General features: G+C 45.4%; 1 protein-coding gene and 1 non-coding gene across 5 annotated transcripts in view; one reads left to right on the top strand and one right to left on the bottom strand.

Moving 5' to 3' along the window:
• STK39 (serine/threonine kinase 39) overlaps positions 1 to 27,557 on the top strand; it is a 291,825-nt gene that overhangs the window by 36,625 nt on the left and 227,643 nt on the right. The window contains exons 1-2 of one of the 4 annotated variants that reach the window (XM_036253503.1): positions 16,686 to 16,794; positions 24,100 to 24,212. In XM_036253503.1, coding sequence (XP_036109396.1) covers positions 16,689 to 16,794; positions 24,100 to 24,212 — 219 coding nt within the window. In that variant the 5' untranslated portion in view covers positions 16,686 to 16,688. Of the gene's footprint in view, positions 1 to 16,685; positions 16,795 to 19,739; positions 19,768 to 20,803; positions 20,884 to 24,099; positions 24,213 to 27,557 lie in introns of those variants that run through there. The other 3 variants (XM_036253505.1, XM_036253504.1, XM_036253502.1) reach the window with 3 other exon arrangements.
• LOC118625974 lies at positions 12,525 to 12,631 on the bottom strand. Its single transcript, XR_004958807.1, has one exon. It is a non-coding gene; the product is annotated as a U6 spliceosomal RNA (small nuclear RNA).

Raw genomic sequence — 27,557 nt, 5'->3', positions numbered from 1 at the left:
AATATTGATCACCGTCTTTGAACACTGGATCCTCAGAGATACTCTTTTTTTTTTTTTTTGGTACGTGCCCCTAGTGGGAACCGAACCCGGGACTCTCCGGTCCGCAGGCTGACGCTCCAACCGCTGAGCCAAACCGGCCAGGGCCTCAGAGATACTCTTGAGGAAACACTTGTTTTTTCATTCCTTTATTCTCTCCCAGAAGTGAGTGCAGTGTTGGGTGTCTGCCTCATAGATCTGTGACTGTAAAATGTTAGAGAATATAGAGACACCTTAGTGTGCTGAGACAGGCATTCTTATTTTACGGTTAGGGGTCCTAGGATTTGCTCAGTTGCCCAAGGAATCAGGTATCTTGATCTCGGGTCCGCTGCAACACTTGACTCATCAGACAAGTCTGTGCTTGTGTTGGAAGCAGGTAATGTGCTCTGCGTACTGGACAGAGAAACAAGGGCAGACGTGCCAGCTGTGGGCTTCTGCGGAGACCAAAGGAGGCCCCGTCAGGACACTGCTGTCAGGGATTGTGCTGTGTGTTGGTGGTAAACCATGTGGACATTATGGGGCAGGTAGAATTGTATGAATTGGGGGCTTTGACCTAAAAATTTGCTTATAAGGAAATTACTGCTGAAAAACATTTCCGTTTCCTGCCTAAATTGTCAAGAGTAGGGCTTATAACATCATCGTCTGTTGAGTTACTTCTTCAAAAACTTGCTACTAAGGGAATTGAGTCTATATATAAAAAAATCCACTGCAATAAAACTTACTCCAGTCCATATAATTCTCAATAGTGAGTAATTTAGATTTGGCTTTAGAGGTTCTGTTTTTTTAAACTTTAATGTTATAATGTGATTTTTTATTGCAAGACAGTGCACGCCCATTGATTGAAGAAAAATGGGGAAAAATTAGGAAAGCACAAAGAAAAAAAAGTAACCCATAATCCCATGTCCAAAAGAGAAAATGGTATTTTAGTGTTTACCATATATTCACAAAACTGGGATTATATTAAATATATTATTTTCTACTTGTTATTACATATTATTTAAAGATAAATGCAGGTTTATTTAAAAATGGCTTTCAACATTTTCTTATGAATAATTGCATGCAGCAACATTAGAAGAATTGACTGTGTCCCTTGCCTGTATTCTACCCTCTCCATTTCCCTGCATTTCACAGTAAATTTCCGTATGGTATATTACTTTTAACCAAGCTAGTTTGCCTTCATAACTGTGTCTGGCTCACATCAGGGTTCAGGGGGTTTGTGTTCTCTGAGGACACACAAAGGAAAGCCCAGGGCACTTTCCAAGAGAATGTTGTTGGGTGTAGTGAGACAGGATACCCAGGGCTCGGAGACTGGCCGTGGAGCTCAGTGCGTCGTTCGCATCGGAGGTGGTGAATGAAGAACTGGGAGGATGGTCTCCTTCCCGCTCAGCTGCTTTGATGCCCAAGTCGACTCGAGCATGGGGCACGGGAATCTTTGGAGGGGCCAATACTTTTCTCCCTTGTCGTTCTCAACACTAGTGGTTAGAGACCCTGATGCTGGGTAAATAGTGAGCGTGGACTGACGTGTTGGGAGGAAAAGCCCGTCTGCACGGTCTCTCCCCGCCTGCAGGTGAGATGGTGACCCCCACCTGCCCCGTGGGCCCAGGAGCCCAGCTTCCCGGGGTAGGAGGTTGAGGAACTGCTGCCCTGCTCTGTAACTTCACTCTTGTTTCTGCTGCAGACAGGTTTCCTGCCGGTTCACCTGGCCTCTCTGCTTGAGTGACAGGTTCTTTCCTGTTCTGCCTGGTGTGGAGGAATGTGGAGGGGCCAGCGCCCGATGACCTCAGAGGGCACAGAAAACTGGTCTTGCTGGTAGCTCTCCAGTGCCCACTTTTAAAGTTGCCCTAAGCTGTGTATCCCACGGGGTAAGGGCAGGCGTGAAGACCTTGCTTTATGTACCGTTCCCATCCACCACCTTGTGTGTTTAGGCTCTTACATGCTGATTGACAAGTAGCTGCCCCGTTAAAGCCTCCAGGATCCCGTCGCTGTTCTCTGGGAGCACGTGGTGCCGTTCACCAGCGTTTCAGGAACACCCCTCGGTTCGCCACGTCGGGCCACCTTTTCTTGTGCTTTCAGTGGCTGCGGGCCCTGAGGAGAGCAGGCCCTGTGTTTGTCCCCTTGCCTGTTCCCACGTTTCTCTTCCCAGGGTGTTCAGTCTCAGTGTCACGTCAGCACATTCAAAACGATAAGAGGCCCCTACTCTGCCACCGGTGACAGCTCTCGCATGGTCTTTCTCTTAAACTGAACCTCGGCTGGAACGCCTTCCTAGGAACAGGTCTGTGGAGCCCTGGCTTCGCATAGCCGGGCCCCACGGGCAAAGTCAGTCCTCTCCCTGTCCTTGGTCTCCTCCTCTTCCTTTTTGTTGTTCTTCTGAGGACAGTCGATTTGGGGCCATCCCAGGCAGATCATCCGTTTCCAGGTTGTCCAGGTGCCTCGATTTTTCCTGCAGGCAGTTTCAGTCCTCGCTGGCCAGGATCTTGATCCTCGGATAGGACGTGTGGTTTCTGTCTCACCCCACCTCCTTCCTCTCCCCTCTTTCAGACGGTACCCCCTCTGACTCAGAGCTGTGGTTCTCAGCTGAGAGATTTTGACCTCCCTCCATCTCTTGGGACATTTGCCAGTGTCTGAAGACACCTTTGGCTGTTACTGCTGGGGAGGGCTTCGGGACAGCTGGGGGCCTCTGGTAGACAGAGGCCAGGAGTGCTGCTAAATACCCTACGATACACAGGACAGGCCCACACGACAAAGAACGGTCTGGTCCAGCGTGCAGTAGTGCCGAGATGGGGAAGCCCTGCCCTACGTATAAGGTGCTTTGTTTTTGAAAATCTTCCCATCGATGGCATTATATAGTCTCCATGCCAGTATTACACTGTTCGCTATCAGAAGGGTCATCTGCACATCTAACCTAAGTCCCTCATGCTTCAGTCAGTTGGTCTGAAGTGGAGATGAAAATATGTGCTCACCATCTTCTGCGTATGATCACATTCTCCCAACCTGATCTCAGTTAACTTTTACCATTTATTCTCTTATAGCCTCTTTCTCCTTTTTAATCTCTCGAGGTGTTTTCCAGACGTTTCATGTATTATGTCTCTTAAATTATAGTGACCCCATCCAGAGGCCACTTTCTAGCAGTTTGGTCTGTGATGGAAGTGGTTATCTTTGGGTAGAATTAGAGGCGGGGACGCATTGTGACCAACCAGGTAAATGACCAGGAGGAGGGCGAGACAACAGTTGGTAACTTCTGCTTAGTAGAGGGAGTCACGTGGAAGGAAACTTTTCCACGTATGAGAGACCTGGATACAAATCTTGGCTACTTATGAACAATTTCCTTGGGCCTCAGTTTTCTCAGGCATAAAATGGGGATAAAATACTTCCTAGGGTTGTTGGGAGTATAAGTGAGTAAGACAGTGTCTGTACTGGTGATCGTTAGCACTCGTGAGTAAGCAGGGACTTGGTGTTTTAATTCACTGTGCCCATGATTTCTGTTGGAGAAGGAGGGGCCTCAGCCTTCTTAGGAAGCTTCATCTCTGGCCAGTTGTTTTCTGTTTTTCTGGGACCACTGACAGAGAATAATGTTTTAGAGCTATTTCAAGAAGGACAAAACTGTTCTTTGTTCTTGTTTTTAATGACAACTAGAGATATCTTTTTATTGGATGGTCTCCTTGAACATTACTTTGACTTAGAGTCCTAAGTCTTTTGGGAACCAGCTCAGAAACCCAGGCTGGGGAAATCTGCTTGTTCATTGGCTGATGGAATTGTGATTTGGGGTGGGGATGGAGAGGGTTGGACTGAGGTGGTGTTTATTCTCAATGGGGGTTTTGGAAGGCTTTGGGGGGAAAAAGAGGTGAGACACGGACAGGATTTTTTCCTAGCTCCAAATTGCATTCCTTTAGGAAGGGGACGAAAATGACCGTATTTCATCCACTTGCAAATTGGGTCTAGTTCATCTTTTCTCTTGTTGCATTAGGCCTGGCAGCCCAGGATACTGACGGCATTCGTGTATTAGAGAGTTTCTGTTGGCTGTGGAGGTTCGAGGGGTGGGAAGCTGGCTCACTGAGGGGACCGGTGATGACCTGAGCTCGCTAACTCCTGAAATGCATGTTTGTAATTTCCTGACATAGGGACAAAATAAACATGCCAGGCCTGCCCAGAAATATATTTCAGTGCTTCTCCGAGCCGCGATGCTGGGTCCGCGAGCGTTCTCAGAGGGATCTTGTTCTGTGGGATAGTTCTACCCACCCTGTTCTTTCAGGCACAGTCCTGCTGCCAGCCAAGGCTTGGCCCCTGCAATGTGGGCTTTGAATCCAAAATATTTAAAAAGAAAATCTTGGAAGGAATGTTCATCATTTATTTAATAAATGAAAGTGTGAGGTAGAAATGAAAAGTTAACTGGGGAGTGTCGCTGGAAAATGTAAACCATGTGAGACGTGACTTTAGAGCTTGAACTCCTTGTTAACATTTTTTTTTTCCCCCTCTGAAAACTCCCTTGAAAGTCCTGTCAGTGGAATTTAATGAGTTTGAAGTTGTGATTGTGAGTCTCACATGAAAAGTATATAAATCAAAGGGTCAAGGTGTTCTTGGTTGTGTTTTTCAATCCCACGTATAAGATGTTTGTTGAATAAACCTTAGTCTAACTCAGTTAATAGATTGTTCTGTTTGATATTGTTGGGTCCCCGAGCCCGTGGCAGGTAGACAGTTCTGTGGATTTCATCACAATAAAACCAGGCAGAGGACCTATAGCTGCTTATAAACTGGTACAAATATAAAAGGTGAATGTTAAATGGTTAAATGTTAGCGAAAAATCTGAAAGAACCAGCTGAACTGAATGTTTTTAAATTAACAATTGAAATTTTTTTCCCTTTATTGATTTGAGAGAGAGAGGAAGAGAGAGGGAGAGAGATAGAAACATTGATGAGAGAGAACATCGATTGGCTGCCTCCTCCATGCCCCCCACTGGGGATCAGGCCCACAGCCTGGGCATGTGCCCTGACCAGGAATCGAAGTGGCAACCCCTTGGGCATGGGTCGACGCTCAACCCCTGAGCCACACCGGCGGGACTTAAATTCCAATTTTAGTTGGAAGTATCTCTTAAGTACATCTGCTTTAGAGTTGAGAGTGAGGTGCGGGGTAGGTGGGTTTTCATGTTTCTTGTAGATTTATAGTGCGCTGATTTCTAAGGCTCATGGCATTACATTGAATATTTCCAGGGATTTTTTTTTTTTTTTTTGTCTAGTTAGTCATAGCATCTCCCACTACTTAAATAATTTGGTGTATAGTTTTTGTTTGATACACAGATGAACAAAAGCCTGGAAATGTTATTTTTGAAGTTCAAGAGAGAAATGAGGGTGAATGGAAAATAACCTTTTTTTTTTTGTTGGCCCTATTTGGTCACTTTGGTTCTGGCTGGAGAATGGGAGGAATTGTCACGCGGGTCAGATACTGTCGTGAAACACGCTATGACATCCAGATACTCTTATAGCCAAACATTTTTCCAAGGCCCTGCTGACAGCTTAATTCTTTCAAGCAGTATCTGATATGGCTGAAGACCTGTCGTCCAAGGATTTGGACGTCCTTTGGAGTCTCTGTCCAGTGGAAGGCCTGGCAGAAGATGTGGAAGTCTGCATTGACACAATGTCAAAAGTCAGGGTTTCTGTGTCCCTTTACAAAGGGAATCATCTTGGAATGCCTTCACGTGGCATTTCTCTACCAGCGACGTCAAAATATGGTAGAGTTTACAAGACTCCCGCAGTTTTCCAGGGTGGAGTACCAGTTCTCCCATGATGGGGTCTGATCTGTCCGTAGATAGCCATCGCGTTTTCTCCCCCACGCATTCTCTGGACATGGTTGGACACGCAAGTTAAGGACAGCGAGCAAAAACACAGGAGAAGTGACCCATTTTGCCCTCCAGGGCTCAAGAGAGTCTTCACAGAGAGACTTCTCCTGGCCTCCTTTTAAAGCTGCAGACAAGCTTCAGTGGAGCCAGCCTCTGGTCTGCTGCACGGTATAACCCCCTGAGGATCCGGGTAGCAAGGGTTATGGGATTTTTCTTCTAAACATTTCCTGGAGCTAAAGTCCTGACGTTCCCCGCCCCACCTGCTACTTTTAGCTTTGCCCAGACTGCGATGCCGTGGCCAAGGCGCTGGGGGGCGGCTGGGAAGCTGCGTGAGCACGGGACGTTTTCTCGGATGTGCTTGGAGGAGTGAGGAAGCCTTAAAGGAGAGGCGCCTTTAGAACACAGGCGAGTAGCCTCCCCATACGTAACATGGATCTGTATGTTAATTACCCCTGTGTTTAAATATAGTAAACTATTTTAATGCAGTACTATTCTTAAAACATTCCCGGAGTCATCTCTTGCAGTGTTTCATTTGTGAACTCTTAAGAGTACTTAGCCACCTGGCGAAGGCTAAGACTTTGGTGACATTACAGTGCAGAGAATGTGATGTCCCATCTGAGTCCATATTCCATTCACTCATTAAAAAAAAAAAAGCTCACATTCTCTGGTGTAGGTTCAGCTGATTTCCTGTTGTGCTTTGTGAGTTATTCCAGTATCCTAGGTGAATAATCCCTGAGTGAAGTTGATGTATTTCTTTTTACTCACTTGGTTTGGCAAATCATTGACAGATAAGTGATTTTATAAGCAATGTAATGAGTTACCAAATATGGTGACTTTGTGAGAGCCTCAACACGTATGCGTTTGGCTTTGTTTAGCCTTTCTTTGCACCAAAGGTGGGTTATCCCATTAAAATTATTGTACAAAATAGAGAGGAAGGAGGGTTCAAATGTCCAATGTAGGGTTAAAGGTATTAATTTATGGTTCAGTAACAAGTTGGGATGATGAGTTGTAACTAATGTAAACATATTTTAGAAACATGAAAAATGTTTACAATCTAATTCACCATGCAAATAGCAGAATACAGAACCATAATTATTATGACTATATACGTGAGTGTATATATGTTGTGTGTGTTTCTGTGTATGAATAAGGATTAGAATGTAATAATATGTTACCATGAAAATAGTTGTGTTTGGGTAATGGGATTAATTTTTTTCGATCCTCACCTGAGGATATATTTTTACTGATTTTTAGAGAGTGAGGAAGGGAGAGAGCAAGAGAGAGAGAGAGAGAAAAAATATCGATGTGAGAGAGATACATCAGTCCGTTTGCGGTTTCCTCCCTTATGTGTCCTAACCAGGGATTGAACCCGCAATCCAGGTATATGCCCTGACCGGGAATTGAACCCACAGCCTTTTGGTGTATGGGACGATGCTCCAACTGACCGAGCCACCTGACCAGGGTTAGGTAATGGGATTTTTAAAAATTTATTTAAAACACTCTTTGTTGTTTAGTATGGTTTCATTTTAAGGAAGGGCGGAAAGACGTTTCATTTGATTGGTTAATTATTTCCTTTTAAGCCTCCACAAGGAAAATAGTGCTATGGAAAACAAAACACTTTTAAATACCAGGTATTTATATTTCTTCTTTTATTTTTATAAAATGTTTCTTCGTAGGAGGCAGTACACATAAATATTTTTTTGTAAGAGATGACTGAACAGTTCTTTCTTTCCCAGGACCATCTCTCGAACATGTGAGAACACATCCCCCTTCTTGCTTGCCTCTCCCCACGTAGAAAGTGGGAGATAGCAACAAGGGGGTGTTCGCATCTTCTCCTCCTGCACCCTCACCCTTCCTTGTTCTTGATGTGGTAGGTGGATCGAGCAATGCACGATGCCCAAGCCTTTGAAATCGTCATCCAGAGCAGTAAGAATATATTCTGTTGGATGGACCAGCTATGGTGACAGAGTTTGGGGAGGACTATTCATTATAAAATGCAGTGATGATTGTTGTAGAGGTGATCATATATTTAGTTTTAGTCCCTAAATATTTTTCCTCCCAGATAATTTCCAGTCTGTCAGCAAATCCTATGGTTCTGCCTCCAGGCCGATCTCTAATCCATTCGCTTTTCTCCTCCCCACTCCCTCACCCTTGCTCCGGCCATGGTGACTTGGTGCCTGGACATCTGCAGCAACTCCCCTCCGAGCATCTGCTCCTACTCTTGCCCACGCACATCCTTATCTTCGCAGAGCAGCCAGAATGAACTTTGTAAAATGTGAGCCAGGCCATGTAATTCTTCTTGTCAGGATTCTCCAGGGCACCTGTTTCGGTCCGCAGGGCTCCCTCCGTGTGCTCAGTCCCCTACCCACCCGTCCCCCCAGTGGTTTTCCACCAGCCCTCTCAGCGAACAGCGGCAGCAGGCCCTAGCCGCACCACCCTGGTCCGTCCCCGAAGCTCTGCAACGCATCCCTTCGCGTCGGAGGTGGACTGGTCCGTGCACGGAAGCCCAGGCCTTTGAAATTGTCATCTGGCGCAATAAGACTGTATTCTCGTGGCTGGACCAGCCCTGCAGGCAGAGTTTTGGGGAGGACTTCACTGCAAAATGCGGTGACGACTGTAGTAGAGGTGATCACGTATTTCGTTCTCGTTCCTAAATGCCCCCCCCCCCCGATAATTTCATCTTGGACTGCTTCACCCCTGGGCGTTTGCATGGTGGCTCCTTCTCAGAGCCCAGAGGTCACCGCCTCAGAGAGGTTTCCCTGGCCATCGTAGTTCAAGTGCTGTCTCCACCAATCGATATCATGCCTTTGTTTTATTTTAGTCACAGTACTTATCACAAACTGAAATGATCTTAAAATCCCCTCCGCCATTAAAATGTGAACTCTACGGGGCAGGCATTTCTGCCTCTTTCCTAGCACTCTGAGTAGTGCCTGGCACACCCAGAAGCTCAGTAAAATCTGCTAAATGAGTAAACAAGTGCATATTCTGCGTCATTACATGATTGTAGGAGCTGTACATTGGAAGGCCTGTCTGGCTCCAACATGCCTTATTCTCGGTGTGTTGAGGGCACTGTTAGTTTCACGTAGCTAGTAGGTCCTGTGCCTTGGGCTCTCCTCCCCACTGCAGCTCCATCAGCAGTGGTGGCCTTGTCACACCTGCCTCTCCATTGTGTTCTCCTCACCGAGGCCGGATGGGCTGCAGTAACAAAGTGAAGCTAATTGACAGGCAAGGAGGCAGAATCTGAAACTTGGGCTTTTTCAGCATTTTGGTCCACATACTGTAGCTACTAGGCCACAGCCCGGAGCCTAGACCTGAGGGCCTGGCCGTCATCATCAACAGGTTTTTATTACATGATGTGCAGGGGAGGTCATCTGGCCAGTCAACACAGCAAAGCAGGGGTAACCGCCTTCTGAGAGCTTAGAGTCAAGGCAGACGTGTTGGTTTACCAAGACCTTGACAGCAAAGATGTAAAACTAAATACTATTGATTGTTGAGAGTACATGAAACGGAAAAGAAATGAACATGTTTATCTGTTAAAAGATCAATTTAACAGGTAATTATCAATTTAATCAGCCTAGCTATCACAGAAAGGTAATAAACGAGTGACTAGAAGTCATATCAAAAGATATGCCACCCTAAGCAGCTCTTCAGGAATACACGGCAGCTCCCCATTAGAGATATGGTCACAGACATCAGGACCTCCTGCTGTAAGAAAGTAGTTTTAGGATATATTCCTAGAAGTGGGATCACTGGGTCATATGGAAGTTCAATTTTTAATTTTTTGAGGTAACACCATAGTGTTTTCCATAGTGGCTGCACCAGTCTGCATTCCCACCAGCAGTTACTAGAGTCCCCTTTTCTCCACACCCTCGCAAACACGTGTTTGATGATTTGTTGATGGCGGCCATTCTGACAGGTGTGAGGTGATACCCCATAGTTGTTTTAATTTGCATCTCTCTGATGATTAGTGATGTTGAGCATTTCTTCATATGTCTCTTAGCCATTTGTATGTCCTGTTTAGAGAGGTGTCTATTTAGTTCCTCTGCCCATTTTTCAATTGGGTTCTTTGTCTTCCTTTTGTTGAGTTGAAAGAGTACTCTATATATTTTGGAAATTAACTCCTTATCTGATGTATCATTGGCGATTATACTCTCCCATACAGTGGGTTCCCTTTCCATTTGATGGCTGTTTCTTTTGCTGTGCAGAAGATTTTTAGTTTGATGTAGTCCTATGTGTTCATTTTTTAATTTTTTTCTGTTGCCTTAGGTGATGTATCACTGAAACACAATCAGAAAGAATATATATACCCCTATGTTCATAGAAGTACTATTTACATTCACTAAGATCTGGAAACAGCCCAAGTGTCCATCAATAGATGAGTGGATAAGAAAGCTGTGGTACATATATACAATGGAATACCATGCAGCTTTAAGAAAGAAAGATCTCTTATCCGTTGAGACAACATGGAGGGACCTTGGGAGTATTATTCTAAGTGAAATAAGCCAATCAGAGAAAGACAAATACCACATGATCTCACTTATTTGTGGAATATAATGAACAAAGTGGGCTGATGAATGAAATAGACCCAGAGACATAGAAAGGAGTATGGTTCAGACTGACAAACCTCAGAGTAGAGGGGCGGGAGGGGGGGTATGGATGAGATCAATCAAAGAACTTATATGCATGTATGCATAACCAGTGGACATAGACAACACTGCTAGTGGTGTGTCTAGGGGGGAAAAGGGAGGAACAACTCTAACAAATATAAATTAATAAATAAATTGGAGGAAAAAAATAAAGTAGTTTTAATAAAAAAACACAGACAGTATTTGTAATGACTCTTCTAGAAATATCCTACCAGGTAATCTGTCTATGTGGAATTTATTTTTTATTTTTTTTTCATTTTAATTAATTTATTTTTGTTACAGATGTTTCTCCCCCCACCAATGATTCCCTGTCCCCCTCCCTCCTCGCCCTATCCCCAGCTTTGTTGTCCATGTCCATTGTTCATGCATATATGCATATAAGTTCTGTAGTTTATCTTTCCCCCACCACCCCCTCTTCTGGTGATTTCAGTCTGTACCCACTTCCATGTCTCTGGGACTACCCCATTCCTCAGACTGTTATGTTCATTGTATTCTACAAATAAGTGAGATCATATGAAACTTGTTTTTATCTGTTTGGCTTGTTTCACTTAGAATAATACTTTCCAGGTCCCTCCATGTTGTCTCAAAGGATAAGAGATCTTTCTTTCTTACAGCTGCATAGTACTCCATTGTGTATATGTACCACAGCTTTTTATCCATTTGTCTACTGATGGACATTTGGGCTGTTTCCAGATCTTAGCTATTGTAAATAGTGCTGTTACGAACATGGGGATACATATATTCTTTCTGATTGGTGTTTCAGGCTTCTTAAGGTATATTCCTAGAAATGGGATCACTGGGTCATATGGAAGTTCAATTTTTAATTTTTTGAGGTAACACCATAGTGTTTTCCATAGTGGCTGCACCAGTCTGCATTCCCACCAGCAGTTACTAGAGTCCCCTTTTCTCCACACCCTCTCCAACACTTGTTGTTTGATGATTTGTTGATGGTGGCTATTCTGACAGGTGTGAGGTGATATCTCATTGTTTTAATTAGCGTCTCTCTGATGATAAGTGATGTTGAGCATTTCTTCATATGTCTCTTAGCCATTTGTATGTCCTGTTTGGAGAGGTGTCTATTCAGCTCTTCTGCCCATTTCTTAATTGGGTTCTTCGCCTTCCTTTTGTTGAGTTGTATGAGCACTCTCTACATATTGGAAATATATCTGATATATCATTGGCAGTTATGCTCTCCCATACTGTGGGTTGCCTTTCCATTTTGATGATTGTATCTTTTGCTGTGCAGAAGCTTTTTAGTTTGATGTAGTCCCATGTGTTAATTTTTTTCCTTTGTTTCTGTTGCCTTAGGTGATATATCAGTGAAAATTCTGCTGCGTATGATGCCTGAAATTTTGTTGCCTACATTTTCTTCTAGGATTTTTATGGATTCATGGGTCACATTTAAGTCTTTTATCCATTTTGAGTTTATTCTTGTGTATGGTGTAAGTTGATGGTCTAGCTCCATTTTTTTGCATATAGCTGTCCAATTTTCCTAACACCATTTATTAAAGAGGCTGTCTTTACTCCACTGTATGCTGTTGCCACCTTTGTCAAATATTAATTGAGCATATTGCCTTGGGTCCATTTCTGGGTTCTCTGTTCTGTTCCACTGGTCTATATGCCTGTTCTTGTGCCAGTACCAGGCTGTTTTGATTACAGTGGCTTTGTAGTATAACCTGAAATCTGGTAATGTGATCCCTCCAACTTTCTTCTTCTTTTTCAAGATTGCTGTGGCTATTCAAGGTCTTTTTTGGTTCCATATGAACTTTTGAAGTATTTGTTCTAGTTCTGTGAAGTATGTCGTTGGTATTTTGATGGGGATTGCATTGAATCAATAGATTGCTTTGGGTAGTATGGACATTTTAATGATGTTAATTCTTCCAATCCATGAACAAGGTAGGTGCTTCCCCATTTTTATATCTTCCTCTATTTCTTTTTTCAATGACCTGTAGTTTTTTGTGAATAGGTTCTTTATTTCTTTGGTTAAGTTTATTCCTAGGTATCTTAATTTTAAAAATATGGAACGCTTTATGGATTTGTGTGTCATCCTTGTGCAGGGGCCATGCTAATCTTCTCTGTATCGTTCCAATTTTAGTATACGTGCTGCCGAAGCGAGCACTGTCTACGTGGAATTTAGACATAGTATTCCGACGTTGTTTAATGTGAGTGTGACTGGGGCCCCATATATGTTCAATTAAATCTGGCTGTTCAGCTTTGTTCACTGCGTGTCTTGATGAATCCATGATAGTGGAGGAATCATGTTTTCTGGATAAATAAAATAAATTCCTACACAACTGAAGCCCAACTAAATTTCAACCACAGTTGCTGAACATAATTCTGAAGTTTAAATTGCACTTGGTCCATTGAGGCAGGAAAGGATAGCTGCCCTCCTTTTTCATTTGTAGCGAATTTCTGAGAATGTACCCCAAAAATGGGATAGGAAGCTTACATGTTAAGGGAAGGAGTGTCGAATCTTCATTTTTGAAGGGCTGAATGAATGCACATACAATTCCCAAGTGTGGTTTCCTGGAGAGGAATTTGCTCCTTCTGGACTCTTGCAAGCCAGGGAGGACCACCGCCAGGCTGTCTCTCCTCGCTGACTCCCCGGGCAGCTGCTTTCCTCCCAGTCAGCCACAGGGACGGGGAGGTGGGTCAAGAAGTTTCTCAACTTTCTGCTCCTGTGTTAGGAGGTGGGTACCTGGAGACTTCTGGGTGATTTGTGTCAGCCGTAACCCCAATGCACTAGCAGTTCAAAGTGTGGTGTGTGGAGCAGCTGCATCAGATCCCCTGGAAGCTTGTACAAACGGACTCTCAGACCGCATCCAGACTTATTAAATCAGCACCTTCATTTTCATAGGAAATCCAGGCGACCCTTAATGCTTTCTGCACATCGTCCAATTCTTACATAGTCCTAACACTTTGGTGCCCAGACCCAAGACAGTGAGAGGGAGAGTTCTCCTGATGTCCTGCCAGGTTCCCACTGGTGGTGATGTGGGGTCTTGCTGGTGGCTTCCATTAGGAGGACCCACGGGTGGCACTGGTGGAGAGGCAGGAGCAGAAAGCATGCTGCTGCTTCTGTCTGGGCTGCTGGATGGCCTGGGCCCTTCAAAAGGTGTTTCTTTTTTTTTGTTTGTATGTAAATTCTCACCTGAGGCTATTTTTCCTTTGATCTTTTTAGAAAGAGTGGAAGGGAGGGGGAGAGAGAGAGAAGCATTGATGCGAGAGAGACATATTGATCCCTTGCCTCCCACATGACCTCGACCCATGGGAGTTTTGCATCTTCCTTCTTCCCAGCCATGTCCTCAGGGCCGGCTGGGGTTGCCAAACGCTGCTTTCCACCGCCCTGGACATGTGCGTTCCTGGCGTCAGCACTCCGTGTCCCTCACGCCTCGTCTTTCCTGCTGTCCTTTCAGGCTGGCGTCACCTGCCCGACTTGCGGTGAGCCTTTGTCCAAGGAGAGGGGGAGAGAAGAACGCGGTGCTGCAGGGCTGCCCTCGCTTCCTGTTGTGTGGCTGTAACGGGGGAGAGCCTCAGGTTGCCAGGGGAGACCAGATAAGCAGGAATTTGATTATGAGTAAAATCAAATCAGTTGGAGAGATCAAATCAGGTGGGCAGCATTACTGGGAAGGGAGTTTTTCCCTCTCTGTCCTTGAGCTAGGAGAAACTGTTTCTTACTACTGTGCTCTGTGGATGTGGTGGGCAGGACATATTTGATTACCGGAGAAGTGGATCCAGAACAATGAATCGTTTCTCTCCATAATTTCCTGTACCCGCAGTCACGTGGTGTAGAGGTTCGTTGTCCACGCTGGCTGCCGAAAGCAGGGTGCCACGAGATGGAGTTACTTAAAGAGGCTGGCAGGAGCTGAGGTGCCGGGGGTGTGTAAAAAGGCATTTTTTTCAGAAGCTTGTAGTACACTCGGTTCTAGTGTCCATCTAGCTGGCCAGGGTAATCCTACTGTGTATACTGTCAATTTAACAGTCAAAACAAAATTAAACACCGAAGTGCCAGGCATGCTCATTCGTGTAATGTTGGCATGCATGATCTCATTTAATGTTGATCAGCATCCTGTTGCCGTCCCGTCGTTTATAATGGATGACACACGGAGGCGCAGACGCACAGGGCGCTCGCCCAGGTCGCAGGGCTGGGAAGCGGTCTGCCCGCAGACCCCGCTCATAGCGACTGCGCCACCCACTGCGCCACCGGGACGAAGCGCAGTGGGCGGGGCTGCGTTTGCAAGCGCAGAGTGAACATTTGGGGGGCGTTAGACATGAGAAAGGGTCATCTTAGGAATTACGTTAGAAAACCGAGTGAAATGAAAATTAGAAAAAGAAGCCTGGCTTTTGCTAGGGGGAGCTTGGAACAGGCCCCAGCCTCTGGATACATGTCTGCACATCGTGCGTCTCCGATTAGGTGGTGGTCTTGACGCATTCGGTAGACCTTTCTAGACTGGCTGTGCATTGGGCTGGTCTTAGGTGAAGCACGTTTCTTTGCCTGGTAAACTCTCCTACTAGGAGGTAGAAGGGGGGGTCTAGGAAATTGGCGGCCGGGGAAGGGACATGCTTCATCCTGTCCACTGCCTTCCAGGAAGGGTCCTTCACTCTCCTGGCAGCAGGGGTTTTGGTCTCCAGCTTTCTTCTGCATCCTGGAACCAGCCAGTCCTCAGAAATTTGGTCCCAGCCCATGTGGACTCTCATTGACAGTTCCTCCTCAGGGATCCTGGCGGGTCAGCACCTGCCCCTCGGAGGTCTGGGTGCCCGCTCTGTGGGTCGCCTCTAAACTGTTAGGTTCTGATAATGCCACCCTCCCTCTTTGATTTCCCCAGCCCTAGAGGTGGGAGCTGATTCCTGAAGTTACTCTGGTCTGTGTCACTCAGTCTTTTCAGGCCTCTAACACCAACTGAACCAGTTCTTTATGTTAAATGATGTCCATTACAGTACCTCGTTTTCCCAGCTGGCCCCTGGCTGATACAAGTTAGGGTGTCCTGGTAGGAGAGCGAGGGAGAGGAGCCCATATCCCAGATTCGTGGTTCTCAGAGCATAGGGGAATCTCTGGAGAAACTTATTAAAAATGCAGATTCCAGGCCTCCAGTTGGAATAATTCTGATTCAGTAGATTGGATATGGGCTCAAGAATCAGCTTTATAAACAGACATTTTAGGTGTTTCTACCTGTCTCAGAGGCTTTGAGAAAATCTGCCTTAATCCAGGGCCTTCTCTTGGGGCTATTTCTTGAGTGTGGGGTTGTTGTCCTGGGGCTTAGAAACAAGCTTTACTTATTCTTTTTTTTTTTTTATAGTTTGGGGCCTATGGGTATGCTAATCTTTGACCAAAGGCTACCAAGGTCATACTTTGCCCCTGGAGGCTGAACATTTAACCCTTGTTTAGCCCAACCAGCTCTGAGGCAGTTTGCTGGAGAAAGGAGCTTCCCCTGAGCTGTGCTGTCTGCTGGTCAGGCCTTGCACTCCCAGGTCGCTGTCCGTCAGAGGGAAACCTTTTTCTTCTTCATACAAAGGCAACATGGGTATAACTGAGAAGGGGTGCATGGGACTGATGTCAACGTAGATATTGGCTGTTCTTTTTGCGTCTAGAGCCCTTCCCGTTTTCCGGTGGCTCAGGTTGGAGCAGTAAGGAATTGGAGACCACCGTTACGGCGTATTAGAACCAGGACACTTGCGTGTTCTGGCCTCTACCAGTGGTGGGCGTATCTGTTTATCTGTGTGAATAGCAATGGACATTCCTTTGTGGAATGTTGGCTTCTGTTTGGTCGATTTAATCAGTAAATGAGTGGGTTTTTCTGGGAGTTGTTGCTACCTCCCCAGAGCAGAACAGGAAGTTTTTCAGTTCTGCCAGATCATGGGGCTTTGAGATTGCAGGGCCCAACGACTTCAAAGTGACCTTTAACGGAGTATAAAAATCCAATTTGCTCTGTAGGAATGTGTCCCTCACGCGGTGTTTCCTGAGACGGATTTGGAGGACTGTCATCGGCAGCTATCTGTCACCTCTTCACGTTGTGCGGCGTTTTATATCTCCTCTTCGTGCTCAGTGGAGTCAGGGACGGTCCTGCTGTATTTCAGCCTGCCTCGTTTTGTGTGGCTCCTCCGTGCGGAGCAGGGCCAGAGCATTCCGCTTTTTAAAATTGAGGTTCTCAGCTTGTTCCGGTAGAACATTGCTCTTCAGTATGAGCTTTTCTGTGACTCTTGACTCCAGAATTGAAAGAGATGTTCTGAAAATCAGAAAAGCCTTCAGGCAGATGGCAGATGGCTTCCTTAGGTTCATTGTTGAAGGTAACTGTCACATCCGCTAACTACTTACTTAAAAACACATATGATACCCTCTATTTCTATCCATGTTGTCACAAATGGCAAGGGGTCATTCTTTTTCATGACTGGGTAATATTCCAGTTTGTGTGTGTGTGTGTGTGTGTGTGTGTGTGTGTGTGTATAAATGTGAACTCTCACTATGTTATACAACTGAAACTAATAATACTATATGTCAACTATATCTTAATTTAAAAAAACCTTTATATTCTGAATAAATATCAGACATGAAAAACAAACAAACAAAAGCAAAAATAAAAAATACCACACAGGGTAAACCATCCAGAGAAAGCATATTGAGCAAAGTGCTCTTCTTTGCGTTTAGGTTATATAGCCTATCCCAGGATGTCTTCTCCTGTGTGTAGACCCAGCTGTGAACACAGCTTCACCTCCCTTGTCTGCAGGTGGCCTCCCGAGGGAGGGGTTGATGTGCATTTCATTCACTTAGCAAACACTTACTGAGGGCCTCCTGTGTTCTAGGCAGGGGCCTCAGTGAAAGGGCTGATTCTAGGACAACGAGGCTGAGGGAGCCCCCTGAACATATGAGTGCTACGATGAGGTAGTAGTGAATCTTTGGGAGCAGAGAGGGCATGGCTAACTCTGCTTAGAGTTCTTAAAGAAGGTAGCATCTTGCCCGGCTGGTGTGGCTCAGTGGTTGAGCGTTGACCCATGCACCAAGAGGTCGCAGGTTCGATTCCTGGTCAGGGCACATGCCCAGGTTGTGGGCCTGATCCTAGTGGGGGGCATGCAGGAGGCAGCCATTTGGTGTTCTCTCTTATCGATGTTTCTCTCTCTCCCTCTTCCTTTCTCTCTAAAATCAATAAAGAAAAAAAAAGAAGGTAACATCTCAAGTGATTCATAGCCAATTCCTGGGACTAGATTATCAACAGCTGGGTCCTACACCCCCCAATTAAAATAGGATAGTCTTTTTCTTAAAAAATAAACTAACATTCACTGGCAGCAATTATATGTTTACTCCAGATTTCGTGTTGGTCATTTTCAGCATTAGGACTAGAATCCTAGAATCCAGTTTCACCTCTGAAGAGTCTACCTCTGAATGCTCTTCAGACTAATTGTTATTTTTTCTATTTTTATTTATTTTTGTTATAACTCACCCAAGGATATTTTTTCCATTGATTTTTAGAGAATGGAAGGAAAGGAAGGAGGAGGGAGAGAGAGCGAGATACAGTGATTGATTGGTTGTTTCCTGCACATGACTGAACTGGGGCTGGGGATTGAACCTCCAGTCCAGGTAGGTGCCCTTGACTCCTCGGTGTGTAGGCCGACACTCTAACCTTAACTGAGAAACACCAGCCAGGGCTAGTTCTTTCTTTTTTTTTAAATTGGCAAGTAGATATATTGACAGAGTATATTGTGTATCATTAAAAGAACAAAAAATGCCAAGTAGTAAATCCCAATATTAATCATGTTGAATCTAGTGCCTAGAATTTCCCTGTACCTCCTAATAACTTTAATGATTTTCTTTATGTTAGATCATCATAATCCACCCTGTTCAGATTTTAGTTAGTGTATTATAGGTGTTTTTTTTTTTTTTTAATGTTTTGGTTTAGATGTAGTTTGAGATCCCAGGTGAGTTTATTGACATTTCACTCATTCCAATTCAATTCTACACAACAGTTTCTCTCTCTCTCTCTCTCTCTCTCTCTCTCTCTCTCTCTCTCATGCTTAGAGCCCCAGGCTACATTTTGTTTTTCTGTGCTATTGGATGGTTCTTGCTGAGTTATACAAGTGCAGATTTTCTTTGGTGAGGTCTGTGATCACTAAAGACATGAACAAGCCATGCTTTCCCAAGTCAGGTGGTTTATCCAGGCCAGTGGTGATATGTGAGCACCTTCACTGAGTGGCCATTCTCCACCTCACCCTGGTCTTTATTTACCTATTTGTTTTGGTAAGCTCTCAGTGTGCTCCAACAACCCGAGAAGGAAGCTCTGCTCACTGGTTCTTTTGATGGAGGCAGCAGGACATAACTCAGCCAGCTTGGAGGTAACACAAACCAGGTCACTGAGGAGGGTCACCTTGAGAATCGTGACCCAGTCCAGTGTGTACACGAGGTCTGTGTACCATTTTTCCCGACAGGCCAGCAGTAGCATCTGTTTTTGTAAAGAAATCTGTATAGCAAATTGCACATAACACCTGTCTGACTGTTTCTGTTCTTTGTCTTTAACTTGAGAGTCAACTGTGCACCTGTTCCTTTCACATAGAACACACCCAATGACAGATGAATAGCTTGGAGACGTTTCTCCTTGTGTGAAATAGTGGAATGAGGTAGGTGGCAACGTGTAGTGATAAACCAGTTTGAGCCCATGACCTGAGTGCATTTCTATATTACACATGCGCCATAGGAAATGTGATTTTTTTTTTTATCTAGAAAAATGGCAACTTCATATGTATAATCTAATAAATAATTTCACATTTGAACTGTCCAGTAAGGAAGGGTACACCTTTGATGCCAAATAGCAGTAATGCAGGAAGCTAAATCACAGCCTACAGCACACTTTTTTGTGACTCATGATATTTTAATGTTTAAAAAAATTAATTGTTAGTATCATCCTATTAGGAAGCCTCACACAAAATTCCGATTTTCAGCCTTCCTGCAAAAACAAGGCTCTTGCCATGCTAGGTCAGCCGCCTCGCATAGGGACAGTGGGCAGAGCACAGTGGCAGCTGCGCCCCTGCGGAGCTCGTGTGTCCATTCACACCCTGGCAGCTCTGGCCCTCGCGTGACCTGATTGGCCGCAGGGGCTTTGAGGTTGGACACATGATATAAATAGAGCACATAGAGTAAGCTGGGTAAAGAGAGAGCTGGAAGAAAGCATCAGCTGGACCAAAGCCATTGGTTTTGTTTACTACACGCCACCAGCCAGCACCTCTAAAAAGAAAGCCTGAGACAGCCCTGGACTGTTCGCTGAGAAAGGACAGGTAAGCATCTCATTAAGGAGGCCTTTCATGTGCTAAGGAGATGGGCACAGGCTTATTAAACTGTTGGCCTGGAGCTCCTCAGCTCAGTGGGATGTGAGGGCAGAACTTCCACTGGCCATCATTCATGTGAGAGGCTAATGTAATACCTCTTTCTTTGGCTTATTTAAAAAACCCTGACATTTATGGGTTCCTGGACTGTTGACCACTTTATGTCCTAGCTTTACTATAAAGACACGTTTGTAGACTGACTATATTTTTTAAAGTACCAGATGTGTATTGCTACATTGTTCTTATTGGGAGGCAGCCGGGAAATATAGAGAAGACTCATCAACAGAAGAAGGGCTGAGTACATCGAGGTGCATCAACATGATGAAATATTTTGTAGCCTTTAAACGACAAATTGGCAGGACACCAGTTGAAATGACAAATTGGCAGGACACCAGTTGACCTGGAGAAATTTCCCTGAGGAGTAATACTAGCTGAGATTTAATTAGTGCTTCCTATGTGCTAGGCACAGTTCAAGGGCTTTCGATGTATTCACTCGTTTGATCATGGCAGCCACCCTGTGAGCTCGGTGTTATCACCATCCAGTAAATGAAGACACCGAGGTGCGGAGGAGTGAAGAAAAGTCACCCAAGGATAAGCAGTTAGTTAATATGTGGCCAGGCTAGGATGTGAACTCAGGTGCTCCAGATGGACAAAGGTTTTTTAAAATCATTTTTTAAAGGTCAGTAGAGTCCATTTTCGGTGAGAAGCTTAACTATAGAATATTAATTTATAGCTGTTCCTTAATTTTCTGAATTTTCTCTTATATTTTACACTCTTAGACTCTTTATGCTATATCAGACCTTAGAAATCATTTCGTCTTCTGATATTCCGATTTAGCCCTCCTTCCCCCTTTTAAACCAACTGAATGTTTTTGGTAAGCAAATGAAACTTAGTCAAAACCCGGAGCCACTTGGCCCTCTCTCTTTTCTCTTGGGCACCATACAAACTGCAGATAGATACTACCTCGTTCGTGTTACGGATGCAGAAATGAATCCCAGAGAGACGGGTGAACATGTGTGGAGTTGATGTTTCCAGATGTGAAGCATGTTATGTCATCAGGCCTTACAGGTAGATTCTGTTATGCCCATTGAGGAATCTGACATTTGTAGAGAAATCAGGCCCAGCATTACAGCCGGAATTAGTACCAGGGCTGGAGAGAATCCCCATCTAACCTGCTTTACAAGGATCTTGCTGACCAAGGATTTGGGAACTACAGTGGCCTACCAGAGGCCCTTCAGTTGAATCCTGCCTCTTCTCATTGTTCTAAACTTAATTAGGTTTTTGAGCACTTCTCATTTGTATGGCGTTATCTTCCATGGGTGATAGTGGGGCAGGGACTTGGAGGAGACAGTAAAAGGCTCTTGGATTAGTCAGTTTGGGTTGCCATAACAGAATACCAAAGAATGGGTGCCTTAAACAAGGGAAGTGTATTTCTCACTGCTGGAGGCTGGGAAGTCCTGATCAAGGTGCTGACTGATTGGGTTTCTGGGGAGAGATCTCTTCCCTTCTTCATTCATAAAATGAAGGGTTGGACGTGATGGTTTTCAAGGCTCCCTGCACCCCTGATACCGTTCCAGATCTCTCTCTAGTTGAAGGAAATCTTTGTATTCAAAGCAGGATCCCAAATTGTCCAGTCATGCTATGACAGTAATCTCAGGTCATGAAGTTCCATTTTTACTCTCTCTGGAGAGGAGAAGCTGCCAGTTGTTCATTAGTCAGCTGCAGCTGTAAAGCAGTAACAATTCTCCAGATGTAAAGCTCAGAGTAGAAGCTTCCCCCTCCATTCCCACCCCCTTGTAGAATTCTGTGTGTGTCCATGTTCTGCACGTGTCTGTGGACATGAAGAGGCATTTACAGCCTAGGACTTGACTAGGAGAGAGAGTCCCATGTTACATGCACTTGCTTTCTCCTTTCTGGGAATTTGTTTTCTTTTTTCCTGTCTTTCAGTTTCCCTGATTTGAGGATGCGCTGGAATGTGGATTTAGGTTGGGGGTGTGGGGGAGGTGGGATTGGAGGGAGATTTCCAACAGGTAGGGCTGAGATTGGCTTCCCATCAGCAGCTGGTTAAAGATGTTTGTTGATTTCTCTGCCGGGTGCCAGGCCCAGTGCTCACCAGCTCCTTGTCGCTTTCTGTACTGCTCCTTCAGGGATAGGCTCCTGTCCTGGAGACCTTGACTGGAAAATACACTTTATCAGCGGGGCTCTTTGTAGTGTTTGGCTCTGGTATCTGGAGTGTTTTGGGTTGAGCCCAGTATGCTGTGATCGGCAGGGCCAGGGAGGCCAATCCGGTGGGACTTGGAGTCACAGCTGATGGAGCGAGCAGCCAGGGTAGGGACAGGGAGGCCCTTTTTGGCAGTCTCTGACAATAGCACTCTTTCCTGGAATTGCACTCTGGAGGGAGTGAGGCTCACGCGAGCCTTCCCTCTAGGTGGTTTCTCTTTTCTTCAGCCGGATAGGACCGAAGGAATTACTTCCTTAGCAAGGCCAGCAGGAGCGGGGAAGGGAAGAGGGTGCTCTGGTGCAGGAGGAAGCGTCTGGAGCTGGAGTCTGGAGGACCTGACTCAGGTCCCAGCTCAGGTGCTTCCCAGCTGCGTGGGTAAGTTTTCCATGTCCCAGTTTTCTCATATATAAAATGAGGCTAATAAAAGTGTCAGACTTACAAGGAGAATGGTCTGAGTCAAGTGCCTGCTGTTTAGTGGAAGTCAGTGCGTGTGGATTTCTCCTCCGGAAACGGGTTGGACTTCCAGGAGTGGGGTCTTGACGTTGGAGACCTGGGTTTGGAGCATTAGGGTGGTTTGCTCGAGTCAGTGGGTCAGTTAGGGGGCCAGCGCTGATGATGAAATCACAGGGCAAGAGAAAGGGCAGACCTTTAGCTCTGCAAATACCCATTTGGTCACTTCCATGGGGTGTCTGATCCTTAATCAGACGCTAGAAATGTCCCGCCTTTCTGTCACATATGTAAGGAAAGCCAGTCCTGATCTCTCGTCCTTATCGCCAAAAGATGCTCCTTCTCCCTGTCGAAGACACTGGATGCCTCATTTGGGAAATAGTGCCTGAAAAAGGAAACTTGAAGGAGAAATGTGTACGGTCACACCCGGCCCCCTTCTGCACAATCCGAGCACAGGCTGTTGTTCTCATTGTCAGTCTTACGGTGGCAGAGGATTTATGTGATTAGAATGCGATCTTTGGTATTCTTTGCAGAATTGAGATACCTTAACCTAGAGGTCTTTCTTGCCCCTATGGAATATAAATCCGATTAGGAGCTCTTTGTGCTCTGCCACAAATCATTACATGTCTACATTTTGCTCTTATAAAATATGAATAATGACATGACTCGGTCTCCTAGGAGTTTGAGTGCATTAGCTAACGATCATGAAACCTTAGGAATAGGAAATTCACGTGAGTGCCGAGAGCTGTGGTAATTACACATTTGCATCATTTCGCTTGGCATCCTGGAAAGTCATGCTTCCCACATGAGGATACTCAGGTTGTTTCCTGTTTTGCTAACTGTAGCGCAAGCTCCGAAGAAATAAGCTCCAAGGGTGCTCAGAGCCGGCAAGCTAGTTGTCAGAGTACCTCGTGGAAACCCTGAAGTAGCTCAGGCGAAGTGGTTTGGTTTGGGCTGAAGTGGGAGAAGAGCCTGAGGTTTTCAAAAGGTGCTGAAGTTAGAAAATATCAGGACCTGAGGATGGTAATGGCTACCATGCAGGGTTGTCCTTGGATGCTCGTGTCCCTTGTCCCGGTATCCTCAGACCCGCCACTTTCTCAGCCTTGATCTGGGTGGCAGTAAACACACTGTATGGCAGTGGGCTCTTCGGATGGGGGCGGTCACCTTTTTTTTTCTTAATTGATTCTAGAGAGAGAGGAAGGGAGAGGGAGAGAGAGATTGAAACATTGATGAGAGAGAACATGGATTGGCCGCCTCCTGCATGCCCCCCACTGGGGATGAGGCACACAACCTGGGCCCGTGCCCTGACCAGGAATTGAACCGATGACCTCTTGGTGCTAGGGTCGACTCTCAACCACTGAGCCGGGCTGGATGGGGGTCACCTTTTGTGTCTCATAGAAAAGTCCAGTTTTTCCTTTGTTTTCCCTCCAGATAATTATTTTCACACTTAAGAAATTCTTTAAAAAGATGTCAAATGGTAAGGTTTTGAATACCTTGAGTAGAAGAGCTTTATTTATTTATTTATATATTTTAAATGGCTATCTAGGAAGGGGGTCATGAGCAGTTACCAGAAAGCGGGCCATTTGATAGCTGATGGTGTTTTCATTTCGTTTCAGGCAGCGGAGCGACTGCCGTGGTCCAGGCTGCCTTATGCAAACCCAGGCAAGAACGTGTGGCCATAAAGCGGATCAACTTGGAAAAGTGCCAGACCAGTATGGATGAGCTGTTGGTAAGTAAGAGTGAAGGGGATACCTGCCGCTGCTTTTGTAAACTTCCGGTAGCGGGTGGGGAATGGGTGGGAGACGCAGGAGAGGAGGGAGCGGAGGCAGCGTGGTGGGATCTGTTTGGACACAGGCGTTTCTCGGAACGTGGCCCACACCACCTTGTCCTCCCCCGACTCATGCTGCTGCACCACAGGATTGTGCGGGAGTGTTCGGCCTCCTTTGCCTTGACAAGCAGTATTTACCCCAGTCCTCGTAATTCCAGGGTGGGGATGGTCTCAGTGTTGACACTCTGTTTTATAAACCAGGAAACAGACCCGGGGCGATGACCTCAGGTCGTGTGCTACTGAGTGCAGGGCTGGATGGGAAGCGTCCGGCCCTTGTCCAGAATCGTGACACAGATAGGAACTACTCCCCGGACAATTTGTTGGTCATTTTGGCTTTCCTAAATTACAGAATCACCGACAGATTCCAGTTACTCAGAAGACTGCAGGGTAGCTTGCCTCTGGCGAGTAAGAGGAGTCTGTTGTTTTTTGTACGGGGCCACTTGTCCTTCTTGTAAGTGAAGTACATCACGTAGATAATGGGAGCTCGTCAGCTGTGACGCTGGCAGCCCTGGTTGGTTGGAGGGACATTTGCTTTTGGCTTTACTGTGACTCATTATTAAATGAACAGCTTGACAAATGGTTATTAGTTGCCCGGCAAACTGTGAAGGGTTTGAGAGTTTAATCTCATAAATATAGTTGTCGTTCTGCCTGCCAATTTTCTTCTTTGCCTTTTGGCTATTTATTTGGGGATAATAGAAGACCTCAGTGGAGGAGTTAACTGATTGGTTATCCCAACACTAATCCCAGTACAAATATTAGTCCAGTAGCCCCATACAAGCTACAAACTATAATGATGGTTGGCTTCAAATGAAGAAGGCTTTTGTTATTTTCTACATTGGGAATGGAATGCCATTAACAAGGGCTTTTTGTCTTCACTCAGAATATAGCTTTTATTTCAGGCTTAATTACAGCTCACTATAGTATAAATTAAGTACAAGGATAGGCTGTACTTTTCCAGATCTGTTTGGTCTCACATTTTAAATTAGACTACACAAGGCATAGATTTCACTGGGATTGAAGCATCAGATTGCCAGCTAAACTCAGACTGAAGCCAGGGTTTCCACACTTTAATGTTAATTTTTAAAAATCTGCATACATTTAAGGCTTTCACCCTCTTTGTGCTTTGCAAACTCTTACTGAGACTGTTACTGTGTAGTTGTGTTGCTTGCTGTTACCGTGACCAAGAAAAGTGTGCCTTTGTCATCTGACCGGTTTTCAAGGTCACTTTCTCTGAGTGGAAAAAGTGTTGAACAGACTGTAGGGAGAGTCAGGTCCTGCTTCTGCCACGAACTTGTTTTTTAACGGTAGTCAAGTTACTTAACAGCTTTGCCCTATTTAAAAAGAGTTGAATTGGACGATCTCTAAGATCGCTTTAGGAGCCTCAAATTCTGTGGCTATACTAAGTATACATTAGTTTTTAAAGGAAATTGCGAGTATGCCTTTAAACGTATGCACGGTTTGGAAACATCACTGCAGAGTTTGCCCACGTACCTGCTTGTGGTTCCCTGTTGTAATCTCACAGCTGACACTGTGCGGAACGTGGGCGAGCTTTGTGTGCCTGCCGGGAACCTGCCTTCCGGGCCAGTGCTGTGGTCCCTGGTCTCTGCCGAGCCCTCGTGGTTGCCCAAAGCCTCCATGTTTGCCCTCTGCTGGCTTCTCAGCGGTCAGCTGGGAGGGGTGGTAGCTGTGTAAAGGTCCAAGTGGAGGTCATGGGAGACAGTCATTCCAGGCCCTGCCCTCTGCTTCCTGGGACCAGGAAGCCCGTCAGTGTCACTGGGCGGTGCTCACGATTTAGGGGGAGCTGTCTGTGGCTTTGCGCTGAACTCTGTCGAGGACTTCACATTTATGAGTTTGCTTATTACCAGTTAATTTATCTTTCTCATCCCCCCCCCCAATGCCCACGTTGTGTTACTGTAACTTATATGCATAATTATTTATTTTCATTTATTTTTATCCTCACCCGAGGACATTTTTCCATTTATCTTTAGATAGATTAGGAGGGAGGGAGAAAGAGGGGGTGGGGAGAGCGAGAGAAACATTGATGTGAGAGAGACACGTTGACTGGTTGCCTCCTGTGTGACCCTGAGCTGGGGACGAACTGAGTTCTGCCCTGAGTTCTGCCCTTGGCCAGAATTGAACCCGGGTCTCATTGTCCATGGGCCGACGCTCTAACTGTTGAGCCAAAGCAGCCAGGGCTCTATTTTCATTTAAAAAGGTATAGTGTTTTATTGCTTTGAACTTTCTTTTATCTTGAGCCTTTGACCTTGATATTTCTAGAGATGGGGTTGTAGTGGCTGTGGTTCTTTAGGATGCACGACTCCCAGGTCCTTGTCAAACACACACAAATGCAATTTGTAATCTAGGCTGCCTAACGTGCCCGGCGTTGGCGGCCTAGCTGTGGACACACGGGTCTGTGTGGTGCAGCATTGCTGTATCCTTTCCATTTCCAGCACTGCTGCTGCCGCGCTTGTATTATCTCCGTGGGCTCACATTTTGGCAGGGTTTGGACATCCGGTGTCCTAGTAATCCTTTAATTCCGTGTGCACGCACATTATACACAGGTCAGTGCTCAGCATCGTCTCACACTCTGTGCCATGTGTTCGCTGGAAACCATTGTTTTTACAAGAAACAATAGTCACTGGAATCCTTATCTTGCGTGAGTGTTATGTCAGAGAAGTCACAATTATCAACTGTCTTCTGGCTGCTGGGACATCTGCCTCCCTTGCTGAGACTGGATCAGCTCCTACCCTACTCTCGACCCGTCCCCACCCCCTCGGACCTCAGCTCCCAGAGTCAGGTGGGATTTACACACACAGCTCAGATGGGATGGCTCTGAACTCTGCTTCTGGGTGGGGTGGAGGCCGCTAGATTTTCCTGCCGTCACAGAACTTGTTCCAGGTTTGGCTGAAGGAAGGAGTGAAGTGATTTCACGATTTCTGAAGCGAAGTGGTAGTGACAGTGCCAGCTTCTCTCAACGTGAAGGGAAGAACATTAGAGGAGATCACTGGTGCCCAGCAATCGGCAATTTAAATAAAATCTATGCTCTTGAAACGAGCACAGTGATGTTCCTCAAAGATAGTTTGGTTTTAGATCTAATATACATTTATTAACTTACTTGGTAAATGCCTAACGAATCTCAATAGTGTGTTTAGGCCTATAAAAAGGATGAGTTTGGGGTGTATATCTGGGGAAAAAAAGTACATGCTCACTAAACATTTCACTTTAACAGCAATTAAAACACTTTAG

Source organism: Molossus molossus, unplaced genomic scaffold (assembly GCF_014108415.1).
Source record: "Molossus molossus isolate mMolMol1 unplaced genomic scaffold, mMolMol1.p scaffold_m16_p_11, whole genome shotgun sequence".
NCBI classification, from domain to species: domain Eukaryota; kingdom Metazoa; phylum Chordata; class Mammalia; order Chiroptera; family Molossidae; genus Molossus; species Molossus molossus.
The sequence above is the reverse complement of the archived record's forward strand: the minus strand, read 5'-3'. Positions and strand labels throughout refer to the sequence as shown.